The sequence below is a fragment of the Gymnoscopelus microlampas genome, assembly GCF_963454915.1.
Source record: "Gymnoscopelus microlampas genome assembly, chromosome: 22".
Classification (NCBI taxonomy): domain Eukaryota; kingdom Metazoa; phylum Chordata; class Actinopteri; order Myctophiformes; family Myctophidae; genus Gymnoscopelus; species Gymnoscopelus microlampas.
In genome coordinates, this window is record NC_139959.1 from 23539693 (window position 1) to 23553520 (window position 13828).

The following is a 13828-nucleotide window of genomic DNA, read 5'->3' on the forward strand; positions in this document are numbered from 1 at the left end:
AAACCTGCGCTGGAGCAATTAGTGAACACACACACACACACACACACACACACACACACACGGCCACTCAAGCCACACACTCACACATGGCACATAATATATCACCACCATCACTGTCACTGCTAGCAGTAGCTGATCCGGTCTTTTTCACACTTCATTGGCAGTGAAGCAACGTGCTTGTTATTTCCTGCCCAATGGAATCCACACCAACTGTGTGCGTTCATGCATGCGTGTGTGTGTGTCTGTGCGTGTGTGTCTATAGATGCTTTCATGGGTTAGCGAGAGCGCTGTGAACTTGCCTTTGCCGGACCCTTTAAATTAATGTGTAAATTAAGTTCCTTTTTTAGAGGATTTAAGAGGAATCTCTCCGCATGGGTGAGGACACTATGGAGGCGATGACACGTCAACAAGGCAATCTGTGTGCATTTGTCTGCATGTGTGAACCCTGCTCACACACATCTACCTTTACAAACCCACACACACACTCTCACTGTACTGTATATACCCCTTAAGATAATGTGTCATGATGTTATTTTTGAATGGTGCCAACCACTCCTACAGTTGACCGAGTGTGTTTGTCTCTCCATCCGTTCGTCCGTCCATCCGTATGAGCACAGCCTCAACAGCTGCAGCTGATTGCAACACAAAGATGCAACCAGTTACACTAATTCAACACAAACAGGAGACCGTGCAACACAAGCGCCACTTAAACACATGCACACACACACACACACACACACACACACACACACGTACGTACGTAACATGCAGACCTGCGAGGCCCAGCGTTGCACATGTTGCGATTATTGTGGTAAAATTAATTGCGATAAACTTAAAATGCCACTTTTGTTTTAAGGGGCGGCAGTAGCTCAGGGGTAGAATGGCCGGGTAGAGTGAACTGGAAAACCGCAAGGTTCCCAGTTCGATCCCGGGCTGGGGCGCTCCCCTAGAGTTAGTGTTGAAGTGTCCTTGAGCAAGATGCTGAACCCCTAATTGCTCCCGATGAGCAGGTTGGTTTCCGTCGGTGTATGAATGTGTGTGTGAATGGGTTAATGGCACAATCAATGTAAAGCGCTTTGGATAAAAGTGCTATATAAATGCACCATTTATTTTAAGTGGTACGGCCATTTGCAGCTCATATGACGGAGGACAATATCACGATAAATGAAAATCTCTGGGATACGATTATTCTGAGTGTTTAAATGATAAACGATAGTAACTTTTATCGTCCCGTCTCTAGTTATTTTACAAAGTGAATGTAGGGTCAAACTTAACAGTGCCCTTTAGGTGAAGCAAGAAATATATTTAAAGTCATATTGATATATCATACATACTTTGCTCAGCAGTATGTAACCCTGATGCTCTTGTGGCGCAGGGCGGGGTGCCTGTCCACCACCGCTGAGACGAGGGATGGCTTGCCGAGCGTCTACGAAAAAACATAATTAGTCGTGTTTGGGGGGGAGGGAAGCCAGGCGGGGAGGGACATCTTTTTGTCATTACGACTCCTACAGGCTGGGGTCGTGCCTGTCAGTGGTGAAGGTTGAATGGGAGGATCAGGATGCTGACTCTACATCCTCCCGGTGGGGGCTCCTCACTGGCATGCTGAGCCCAGTAGGGTACAACAGCAGTGGCAACACAGAAATGTCTGCAGAGGATTAATTGGCATATCAAGTAAACGGGGAGAGTCAAATTATTTGGCTACTAAAAACATCATAGAAATAAATAAATAAATATTCATAATAACCCCCCCTCATCTACACAATTGTTGCCTCTTGGTGTACACCTGTCACACAGAAGGAGGACAGAGTGGGACTCTGTAGTTGTGACCACCATCTACCTAGTGGTTTGAGTATTTGTGGTGCTAGGTGTTGTTGCGATAACCTGACTCAGCCAGATGAGGCGGTATTGAGATTCACAATACACCCTGCATCTGGGATCGCTCAGGGACTGGAGCTGCCAATTCAGCAGTTCAGTGATGCTTAAAGGGACATTTCGCCGATTTTGCATCAAACCCCTATTTTTATCTAGGTCTAGGGCCCATAAACATGATCCTGGTGTGTTTTTTGTGTTTTATATGTATTTTTTGATTTGTATCCATATATGTATTTTTAGATTTGTATCCATATCCTCAGAGACTATGAGTCATTTGACTCATAGTCTCTTTATCTCACCTTAATTCCTGACTACAATGTAGACCACACCCCCACGCAGTCTCCCCTCCCCACAAGGAAGGGCAGTGCCCCAAAGCATTATGGTCATTGTAGTAATGCAGCAGTCCAGTCAAACCCCAGTCAAACACACAGACTATATTTTTCTGGCCATAGGGTGCAAATTTCAAATTTTGCTACTGTTATCTACTACCAATATTATTAACATTGAGTGACTGTAATAAATGCTCATTTAACATAAATACCCCCTCCACACACACATTTGAAAGTATGTAAAAATTACTGTAATTAATATATTTATTTAACATGGTTTTCCCATATAGAAGAAGAGTGGTTGGAAGCACATCTAGACTATTCTTTTTTTTGTCCTTTTTTTCTCCAAGATTTATTTTTATGCCTTTATTTGACAGGAGGGGAGAGAGATAGGGATTGACATGCAGCAAATGCCGTCGGGAGCGGGGGTCGAACCCGCAACGCGCTGCCTGGGCCGCTACGCCAGTGGTCCAGGCCCACATCTACACTATTAATGTACAGTATCTAAATATCACAGGCCTCATCCCCACTGCCCAAACAAATTGGTTTCAGGTTTCAACCAGTACACAGTGGAAGAATGTGTTCAAGGGATGCACAACAATCTGTATCTGTCAAAGTCCTGCCTCCATGAGGGGTTAACCGCAGAAAAGAAAAGAAAAGTCTAAAGAAACACATTTCTTCACACACACATAAGAGACGGCAGAGGGCATACACAAAATAAAACAAAAGAAGCATCTGTCTACTTGCAATTAAAACCTTACTTTTAAACACACACCATTTCGGTTCACCAACGTTCAAAAATCATTGCAAGTATAATTGAAGTGACACCGGCGACCGCACACCATCTGTGTTTGTTTAGTGATGCTAAATTTGAAATATTTAAACAACCAAAGGTAAAACTGTGTACACATACACATTTACTATCAAAAACTTAAAAAGTTGGCAGACAGACATCCTCATTCATTTTTATATTATTTAAATATTATATGTCAACTTTCAGACTGTCTGGCAAAAGCCAGATTAGATGTGAAAATAACCCCAAAAGTGAAAACCAGGTAATCAAAGTCTGTTGCACAACTGATGATAAAACTTCAGCGACAGGTGTGTTGGGTGAGCAGCAGCAACACCCGCACACTGTCTTCACTTGCTCAATAAGGAAATAACTTTTTTCATTAGCAACGTTTCAGTCAGAGACCTTCCTCAGACATATTCCATATGCAATTAAACACTTTGGAGGGCTGCAATGCAACTGCAACAGTGAGAAATTAAATTTTGGCAGATGATGTGGTCGCCGGTTGTGTAGTCCACACAATGTTTGTGTATTTTCCCAGCACCGGCACCCCGCCAGCACGATGCCCCGCTGTCCACTCCTTCGGCTCGGACAGCTCATGTCTGTTGTTAATGTGTGCAGGTTTCATGCAGACTAAACTAAATGACACAGAAAACGATTAGGGGAACTTGTGTCTTTAACATGTCCATGCACCTAGCGAGTCCACAACAAACATTTGAGGTGAGAAATGGGCAATGCAGTAACATGAATTTCATGCAGTGCTGCAATATGCGACACACTTGCAGTACATTGCGTGTCATTGCATTTACATCCAGCCCGAGGGGATAGGACGGTAGGCTGAGACTGTGATTGGCTGAGATATACCCAAACCCTGTTTCACTAGGAAATACGTCACAGTCAAACTCATGACATCCCAGCCACTTATTTACTGTGTGTGCTAGGACACTAATCAACTGAACCGATATCTAATACTCAGCAACCCTAACCCTTAATATACCTAGCTTGGGTCTAATCTCATTTCCAAATAAGGGTTAACAAGCGTAACATAAGTGTAACATATAGTCCCACCACAGAAGAGATATTTTGAGGCCTATATGTGTCTTATTGCTTGAGTCATGTTGGCCTGTCCCCGACTCGGTATTTATCTAGTCGACTCAGAGTCGGGAGTTTAATGTGACGCGTTGACGAATCGATGATTCGTTTTTATAGAGAAAATAGGTCTTTATGACCTTTTTATTGGAGGCTACAATTGCGAGTGTTTCAGAAACTTTCAGTGCTGATTTAGAGCACATTACATAATGAACTGCAGCAGAGCCATATGAATATTTTTTTAACATTTAAAAGCAATGAATCCGTTAACTAGATGACGGCAGACTGCTTATTTTAATTGACAACAATTGCAGATCCAGTAGTCGCTGGTGCAAGACAAAATAAATAACAGTAAAGAGAAAAGACCGAAATGTTGTGTACCTGATAAAGAAAAATCGCACCCTGTGTGAAGGAAGCGGTGCCTTTGGTGAGTGGCCTCCTGGTGGCGCTATAATAGGGCAGGGCGGGGCTTCAGCAATTAATGCTCGTCCCTATTGGTGGTCTAAGTCCACATACCAAATTTGGACTTGGTGGCATGCTGCAAACTGGAGTTATAGCTGTTTAAAGCCAGTGGCCTCCTGGTGGCGCTATAATAGGGCGGGGCGGGGCTTCAGCAGTCAATGCTCGTCCCTATTGGTGGTCTAAGTCCACATACCAAATTTGGACTGCAAACTGGAGTTATAGCTGTTTAAAGCCAGTGGCCTCCTGGTGGCGCTATAATAGGGCGGGGCGGGGCTTCAGCAGTCAATGCTCGTCCCTATTGGTGGTCTAAGTCCACATACCAAATTTGGACTTGCTGGCATGCTGCGAACTGGAGTTATAGCTGTTTAAAGCCTGTGCTCAAACGGACATCAGTGGCCTCCTGGTGGCGCTATAATAGGGCGGGGCGGGGCTTCAGCAGTCAATGCTCGTCCCTATTGGTGGTCTAAGTCCACATACCAAATTTGGACTTGCTGGCATGCTGCCAACTGGAGTTATAGCTGTTTAAAGCCCGTGCTCAAACGGACATCCGAGCCAGTGGCTCCTGGTGGCGCTATAATAGGGCGGGGCGGGGCTTCAGCAATCAATGCTCGTCCCAATTGGTGGTGTAAGTCCACATACCAAATTTGGACTTGCTGGCATGCTGCCAACTGGAGTTATAGCTGTTTAAAGCCTGTGCTCAAACGGACATCAGTGGCCTCCTGGTGGCGCTATAATAGGGCGGGGCGGGGCTTCAGCAGTCAATGCTCGTCCCTATTGGTGGTCTAAGTCCACATACCAAATTTGGACTTGCTGGCATGCTGCCAACTGGAGTTATAGCTGTTTAAAGCCCGTGCTCAAACGGACATCCGAGCCAGTGGCTCCTGGTGGCGCTATAATAGGGCGGGGCGGGGCTTCAGCAATCAATGCTCGTCCCAATTGGTGGTGTAAGTCCACATACCAAATTTGGACTTGCTGGCATGCTGCCAACTGGAGTTATAGCTGTTTAAAGCCCGTGCTCAAACGGACATCCGGGCTCAAACGGACATAACGGACAAACGGACATACGGACGGACATAGTCAAGAGTAGAGCGGCTGGCACCGCTAAAAACATCACATGGATGCAACTGGGACGTATCATCAGTGTTGTAGCCTGGGGTCATAGGGTGTTTCGGTTCTCGCAACATACAACATACACCCTCGCCCAGGTGACCCAGCCAGGGTTGATCAAGCCCCGACTTACGTCCCAGTAGCACCCACGGTCAGTCCTATATATGGCAAGGCACGGCAGTCCGCTTCTCCGGAAGTACTCTGCCGGGACTCGGGGGAGGCTCTGGCACGTGGAGGGACTAGGCTCTGTGTTTGGCCTCCTGGCCGGGCTCCTCCTTCGTCTCACCAGGTCCAGGACCTGAGCGCTGTACCAGATCCTCTGCACCATCCCGATCCAAACATTTCCTTCTGGCGTGATGGTTCCTTGGGCCGATACCACTAGATTGGGCCGTCCAATGGTATTAGCCCCGCTTGCGGTACGCTGGAATGGCCCTCCTAAAGGCCTCACCGCGGGTTTGTTGGGCTTCTTCCTCACGGAAGACACAGCATGGGGCGCTAACCCATACTGCTCCCGGAATGCCGTCTACATTCCGGCTGTCAACAGTCTCTCCTGAGGTCACCAAACTATTCCTGGTTGTCACGTAGTCTAAAAATTCCTATGAGCCACTATAAATAGAATAACTGATAAAGAAAAACATCACATGGATGCAACTGGGACGTATCATCAGAGTCAAACTCATGACATCAAACTCATGATAATAAAAAGCCAACTTTTTTATCATAGCAGAGCTACAGCTGTCTCGTTTACCGCAGCTACTTTAGCCAGCATGAGATAATTAACCAGTCAATAATTCTGCAGAGGTTCAAAGAGTTATTATTTATTTCTAAGTCTACTTAAGGGAAGAAGATGGGCTAAATTAGAAGTACATGACACACCAGCGCTCCGCATCTACACTAGTAACTGACGCTATAAAAATAATTGACAAAAAAAACAAAACACTGACAGCTCGAATCAAATCATTTGCGTCGACCTAGGGGGTCTCGACTGACGAGTCTATTCGTCGACTTTCAGGGGACAGGCCTGCTGTCATCCCCACCACAACCTACACTAGCCAACCTGCTCTACCTTTTTCACAGCAGTCATTTTGACAGTTACAGATGCAGCAAAGTGAAATGTGTCAAACGGTAAAGGGATTATGCAAGGCACTGCAGCATGCCGCTTGCAATGTTCTGAGCAAAGCAATAGGTTCTATGCACAGCAGCCATAGTATCACTTCCTTCACAGGTGTTATCAATGATACTAATGAAGGCCCTGTTCCATTTAGTGTAGCACATTTGGTTCCATGTGTACACTCTCAGAGTTACACAGCCGTAAGGAGCCATTTGGAAACCCCTTAAGGAACCATGAGGGTCCCTGGACCCACATTTTAGACCCACTGGTATAGCAGAGTGTTTCCAGTGAGCCAACATGCACAATATTAGCTCCCTGACTCTGTTTGACCAGAATGGAACAGAGCCTTCATTAGTATCATTGTCAACACTTGTGAATGTCCTCACAATATGGCTGCTGCGCATAGAGCCTATCGCTTGGTGTGCTTGTGTTTCATATTCAACCTACCCCCAGTCTCACTGTAAATACACTTAGTGTACTGTTTAATTTGAAGTAAAGCACCTGTGTTGATTTTTTACTGTCTCTGAGGACTTATTTTGTGCGTCAAGCTGATTGCTAAAGACTGTTACACAGAAGTGCAGATCTAACAGGGAAAAAAGAAGATTGCCACTCCACTTAGCCTGTTTCTTTATGTACGTACAGTACTTCATCTATTGTACGTTGTGTTGTGCTGAGTGATTAATTGCATTTCATCGAGGAATATACTGTACACATTATACAGTGTATAACTTTTTTGTTATCACCGTTCACTCGTATGTGTTGTCATTCATCTTTGTGTACATTAATGTACCGTATTGGGCCTACCAACTCAGCGGACTTGTGGTTAGAGTGTCCGCCCTCATACTTGGAGGTCGGTGTTCAATCCCTGGCCGAGTCACACCAAAGACTAAAAAGACTAAAAAAATGGTACCCAACAATGCCTCCCTGCTCAGCATCAAGGGTTGGATTGTGGGGTAAATCCCTGTGACATACTAGCGTCATATCCAGGGGGTGTACTTGTACATCAAACTGCCTCACGCTACAGAAACAGGAGTACTATGGGCCACATGGCTCGGGAACCATTTGTTCGAAAGGCTATTTATGGGGCCCTAATGGTTTGTAAATTGTTCCATCAAACACATGTAATGACTAGAAAAGTATGTTGTTCATCCAAGAGTTTCAGAGATGATGTCTTCACCATGTGCTACTATTGCCTTCTCCCTGTTTTTTGCTGTATAAGCGGTGTGTGAGGTGTCCAAAAGGGACTCAATCATAGTAAACATTACATCATTTTTTCTATTTTTCTGCCTGACAGCCACTAATACATCAGATGTCATTGCCAGCAGTAGACAGGTGGTTTGGGGCATTGAGGTAGACAGAAAACACGCTCACTACATATGTAATTTGAATACATTTTTGCTTTGTACAAATGTTATTACAATATAAATAAACTATGCATGTATTATGCAAATGAATGCATTAACATTACAGTAATGGACATAGTTAAGAAATCACAGCAGCCACAAACACAATATTCCCCTGATTAAACCCCATCTACTCTGAAAAAGAGACTTGAACCACTTTCAACCTGTTGTTCCCATTTGAATAATAGCCAATCCACAAGCTAATAAGCTTGCTCGCGATGCAAGCTTGTAAACTGGCTATTTTGGCTTTTTATATAGTTTATAGTATACTCTATATGGCTTAAGTAGTTACAGTAACGTTTTTTTTTGTTACTAACAGGTCAGAGTCACTGCTTTGACCTAGAGCTATTAGCAATAACACGTCATAAACAACTCACTTTCACTGTGTTCTTGACAGCTGTGAATAATATGAGCACCGCATTTTCACTCCATGAATGTTGGTCTCCATACACACTGCCTTGGTGTCCACTGAAACTGTGTGTGTGTGTGTGTGTGTGTGTGTGTGTGAGAGAGAGAGAGAGAGTGTTCACTTTGATGCACAGTTCAAAGTAGGATGACGTTATTTATTCATGCCTTTGTTCTAGTTGCCTCGGCAAGTTGAAAACTCCTGCGGTTGCATTTGAGGTGGATCCGATCACGAGTAACTCGGATGCAGTCAGTAACATGTCAGGCTGAATGCGGATGTTGCGATTCCTACAGCTGCTGTGACCTACCGTAGTTCTTCCTTCAGGCTCTTGAGTATGGTGGGTCCTAATGGGAAGGCTTGTGCCTGGGTGCACTACTATCAGATCGAAGCCTCTGCCTGTGTTCCAGCCATTAAGGCCTGATTAAACGTGCGTGTTGCCGAGGGCCCCACTCAAGAGAAAGAGCAACACGGTCTGCAATCACAACAATAATCAAATGATCTTCCAGACAACTGTAGGACTTGTGTCATGGCAGAGGCAATTGTCAGGTTTACTCTCCTAGTTAAATCTATATTGCATCGTGAATGTGTTAATGTGGCTGTGTAAATTCAGGTCTGAGTCCATGACTACACCAATATATTTGACTTGGGTAGAGGTTTTTAACATTACCGATTGGAGATGGGCAATGACTTTTAATCTTCCTTGTCTCCAAAAACTATTACTTCAGTTTTGTCTTTGTTTAATTGAAGAAAATGATGGCACACACAATTCATGCATGTTACATGCATTCACTCAGTGTTTGTATTGGACTATTGGTCCTCACTTGATACGGTTATGTAGATTTGTGTATCGTCTGCATAACTACAGTGTGGTAGCTTATTTTGTTGTTTTCTATAATCTGAGTTAGTGGGAGCATATAGATATTGAACAGTAGAGCCCCTAGAATGGATCATTGCGGAACTCTGCAGTGTAGTGATCGATACAAAATAGTTCCTGTCCTGTAGGTAAGATTCAAACAAGTTTATTACTGTGCCCAAAACTCCCACCCAATTTTTCGGTCTGTTTAATAATAATATATTGTGGTCGACCGTGTCACCCTCCCCTCCGCCGTATAGCATTGTAAATAACATTGTGACAAAAGCATGTCTGAACATTTATGATTTACGCAGTGATGTAGTTATCAGAAATGTTTTCATGCATACGGAAACCATAATTTTATGTCTGCATTCATCATCATGTCCATGAACACAGTTAATAAACGAGGCTGCACAGATGGCGCGAACATTTAATTATCATTTTTATGGACTCATTTTCCCTTCTTACTCATAAAATATATTACATTAATGGGGAGAAAAATAATATATCTTTTTTTCAATCTATTAAGGGAAATACTGAGTATTTTTGTAGGACCGTGTACAGGGTCTACCTTGATAAATCGACAACCGATTTGAACACCATTCTCGCAAAAAAAAATCTTAAACTGTAGTAGAATTTTGACATTTCTAACTTACCGCACTCTGTGTCCGCCATTGCTGTTCTGTTTTTATTAACCCATTTTGGACAGGAACCTCTTTTGGGGTTCCTGTTGCTATGTACAGTATATAGCAACATACATTTGTTGTAATTATTTTATAAATATTTGAAGTTTTTCAGAAAACTTAGGTCAGGATTTAGAAGCCGTTTTTAGAATTGGCCTCAGGTCTAAATGGTTTTGTTGTTGGTGCTGTACTTGGGCAGTGACTGTCTGATGACATTTCACAAGTGTGGATATTGAGAAACGGCCGTGGAGTGAAAATAGTGAATGTATGAGTGAGGAGAAATAAAAGCGAAAAGGGAGCTAAATGGAACTAGAACAAATACAAGTGAATGGGGTGAGAAAATTATTCTTATTATTCTTATTTTTTTTACATAGGAAGCAGCAGTGGCCAAATGGTTAGAAGAGTGTTCTTGTGGACAAAAGGTTCCCAGTTCAATACTAGAGGAGGACAAATCTGGGCAGGGAAGTGAACCCATCTATCAATACCCATTGTTGAAATGCCCTTGAGCAAGCAGGGCAGCAGTATAAGTGGTTGTACTGGGCAGCATGAAGCATTGCATTGCTGACAAAGGCGCATTCATGCCCAGTAAAACCTACAATGGATATTCAAAGGTAAAGAAAAACAAGACACATGAAATTCCTCATAATTTGTCACGTACTGGTTAGGCTTTTGACGATTGGATCGTATATCACCATTTGCAGGGTATGATCAACAAATGTTTTTTGTTTTAGTTGTATTTATTTATGTATTTTAATTGCAGTTTTTACATGCCGAAAATGTCACCACAGACGTGTCACAGATGAGCTTGTAAATCTGCTATTTTAGGGGAACAAATTAGGCATGAATTAATAGGTGATATTGATTGTCCATATTACAACAGAATAATGAATAAATGGGCACACAACTTATATGTGTGAATTATGATGATGGTCTCAATAAACATCACAGTGTATAGCTGCTGATGAACACCGAGTATGTCACACAATAGGAAAAGAGCACCTACCCAAACCCAAAACAGTTTTCCTTCTTTTTTCCTTGAGTTTGAAGACCAGCTCTAGGCATCTGTCGTTGAATTCTGGATCAATCCGTAATTGTTTAGGCAAGAGCAGTCGGAGACTGTATTATTTAGTTTTCGCTGTTTTTAGTATACACTGCAATATGCTGAATGTTTTTGTTAATGTGTTTTAATGTTTTGGAACCAGGAAGACTAGCTGACGTTAAGTCGTCAGCTAATGGGGATCCGTTTAACCCTTTAAGACCGGGAACGCAGCATCTGTCTGCCATTTTCAGATTTCTTTGGGCTATTCAAAAATAGCAGATATACAAGCTAGATCTTGAGTAGATCTGCAATTTTTTGAAAAATCATGAAAATGTGTGCAAAACTGCAAATATTAGATTTTTTTTTTCTTTTTAGCGGACATTAGTAACTCAAAATTTGCTTCTTGGTGTCCCTGGAACTAAATATTTTACAAATGTTCGCTTTAAAAAATATATATTCCAAGATTTGTTGGAATTTTCACGATAAAAAATAAATAGCAGATCTATAAGCTCATAGCATGGCACTCTATGAGCTTGTATATCTGCTATTTTTGAATAGCCAAATAAATCTAAAAATGACACGCGTGCACCCGGCTGGCTGTTTTTTTTTTTACCCAGCTGGACATTGTGTAGACTAGTGGAACACCCTGCCTACAGCGCATATAGAGATGTTTCTGGTAGAGTGGCATGTCTGTTAAGCCTATATATACTCTGCAGTATGACAAGTGTCACTTGCCAAAAAGAACAGATCTACAAGCAAATGCGACACTTCGTAAGCTTGTGTGCGCGTTATTGTGCGCGACTGTTCTCACAATCCCTGGGATGTCAATGTATTTCTAAGAGAATATGTGTGCAGACACCCTTTTTTTTCTGCCGAGAGCCGGGAAACAATCTGCACGAGCGGAGTGTCCGTGCCTGGCCAGTGGGAACGGCTACATTTAATTAACACGGAGCAGAAGAAAAGCAGTGTCCGTGCACTAACTGCGCTTATGTGTCCCTTATGTGTATGTGGCTTGTGTCCTGTGGGTTTGTGTGTTAAGTATTTTACAAGCAGGAGAGATGACAGCAGACACATTTCATCGCAACATATTGTAAGCTTGTTGTGTGTTATGTAATCTGTATGGTTGCCAATTTAATTGAATAACTATGTATAGAGTTTTGCTTTCTTTATACTTTATACATTATTATTGGAGAGGGTTATTTGAGAAAAAAGACCAAAGGTCTTGTGGAGAGCGATGGAGAGAGAGGCACGCTGATTTACATCCCAAGGCAGTTTCACGGCCCAGCTGACGTACGTATGAGCCAGCAGACCTACTGGGTGGGGGTGGGGGGGGGCTTGTACGTCTTATGTAGGTCAGGGACGGGTGAGCGCTCGGATGTGCAATTTCAAAACGGGTGATAACATATTCTGTCCGCAGCGCTTGCCATCTCAACAATGTAACATTTATTTAACATTACTACTTAGACATCTATAGATGGGGACATGGGGTTATTCATTTTTAAATATCGTTATTTCCAGTGTGTGTTGTGAAACTACCTGGGCCGGTTACAATCCTCAGCCATAGGTTATTGTTGGCCATCATGAGTCCTGCTCAACGTAACATCTGTGTTGATGCGTGATGACTAGACAGCAGAATTTCCGTCCCGTTGCACTAAGAGAGAGAGGGAGTGAAGCTATGTTTAAATAATATAGATATAGTTTCATGAAATACACCGTTTGATACGATACAGTGGTGTCACTGTTTTCGATATACTGTAGCAAAAACGTTAACACCTTGATTTTTTATTTTTTTTTACATTTATTATTATAGAATAATAAACATAATGTATGATCTGTACTTACTTTGGACAGTGATGAAGCTGACCCATCTTCTGTTAGCATGTATCTTAGCAGCATATAAAACAAAAACTGCTTTATGGAAAAAAATCAACACACGCACACACACACACACACACACATATACCTTATAATATAAATGTAGTAGGCGGGACAGCACAACATGGAACTGGGTTGCCTGCACATCACCGGGACAAAGTATGAGAGGAAGAGCCTAAAATACATGTTGGAACAATGGATAGTGATTGAGCCACCTAGATGTGGTCAGTAGGATCCTCCACGCAAGCAGTAATTGACTGGCCGGGTTTGTTTTGGCAGGAAGCTCTTCAAAAGATCCGTCAGAAGAACACGATGCGCCGCGAGGTGACTGTGGAGCTCAGCAGCCAGGGCTTCTGGAAGACTGGCATCCGCTCTGATGTCTGTCAGGTAACACACACACGCGCACACACACACACACACACACACACACACACACACACACACACCCACAAACACCTGCCATATGGCACACATGACAACATACGTGTGTACACAGCTATACATACAGTATTATGCATGTACACGTGCACATACACACACTTTACATTAAGCATGTGCATGCACTTACACATGCATTGCACAGAGACATGTAGGCATACATTCATATACAGTACATTCGCATGCCTGCAAGCACACGTGTGTGTGTGTGTGTGTGTGTGTGTGTGTGTGAGTGCGTGCGTGTGCGCGCGTGCGCGCGCACATGCTTGCGTACCACTCATGGCACTGCTACAGTCAGAAAGTCATCTTTTGATCTTTCCAGGAGTTGCATCACTTTTGCACACTGGGGAATCAAAATGTGACACAAGCTG

General features: G+C 43.1%; 1 protein-coding gene across 3 annotated transcripts in view; it reads left to right on the top strand.

Annotated features, from left to right (window-relative positions):
* drosha (drosha ribonuclease III) overlaps window positions 1-13828 on the top strand; it is a 137951-nt gene that overhangs the window by 34769 nt on the left and 89354 nt on the right. For all 3 annotated transcript variants that reach the window (XM_084049033.1, XM_084049034.1, XM_084049035.1), the window contains exon 17: window positions 13299-13406. In XM_084049033.1, coding sequence (XP_083905159.1) covers window positions 13299-13406 — 108 coding nt within the window. The remainder of the gene's footprint in view (window positions 1-13298; window positions 13407-13828) is intronic.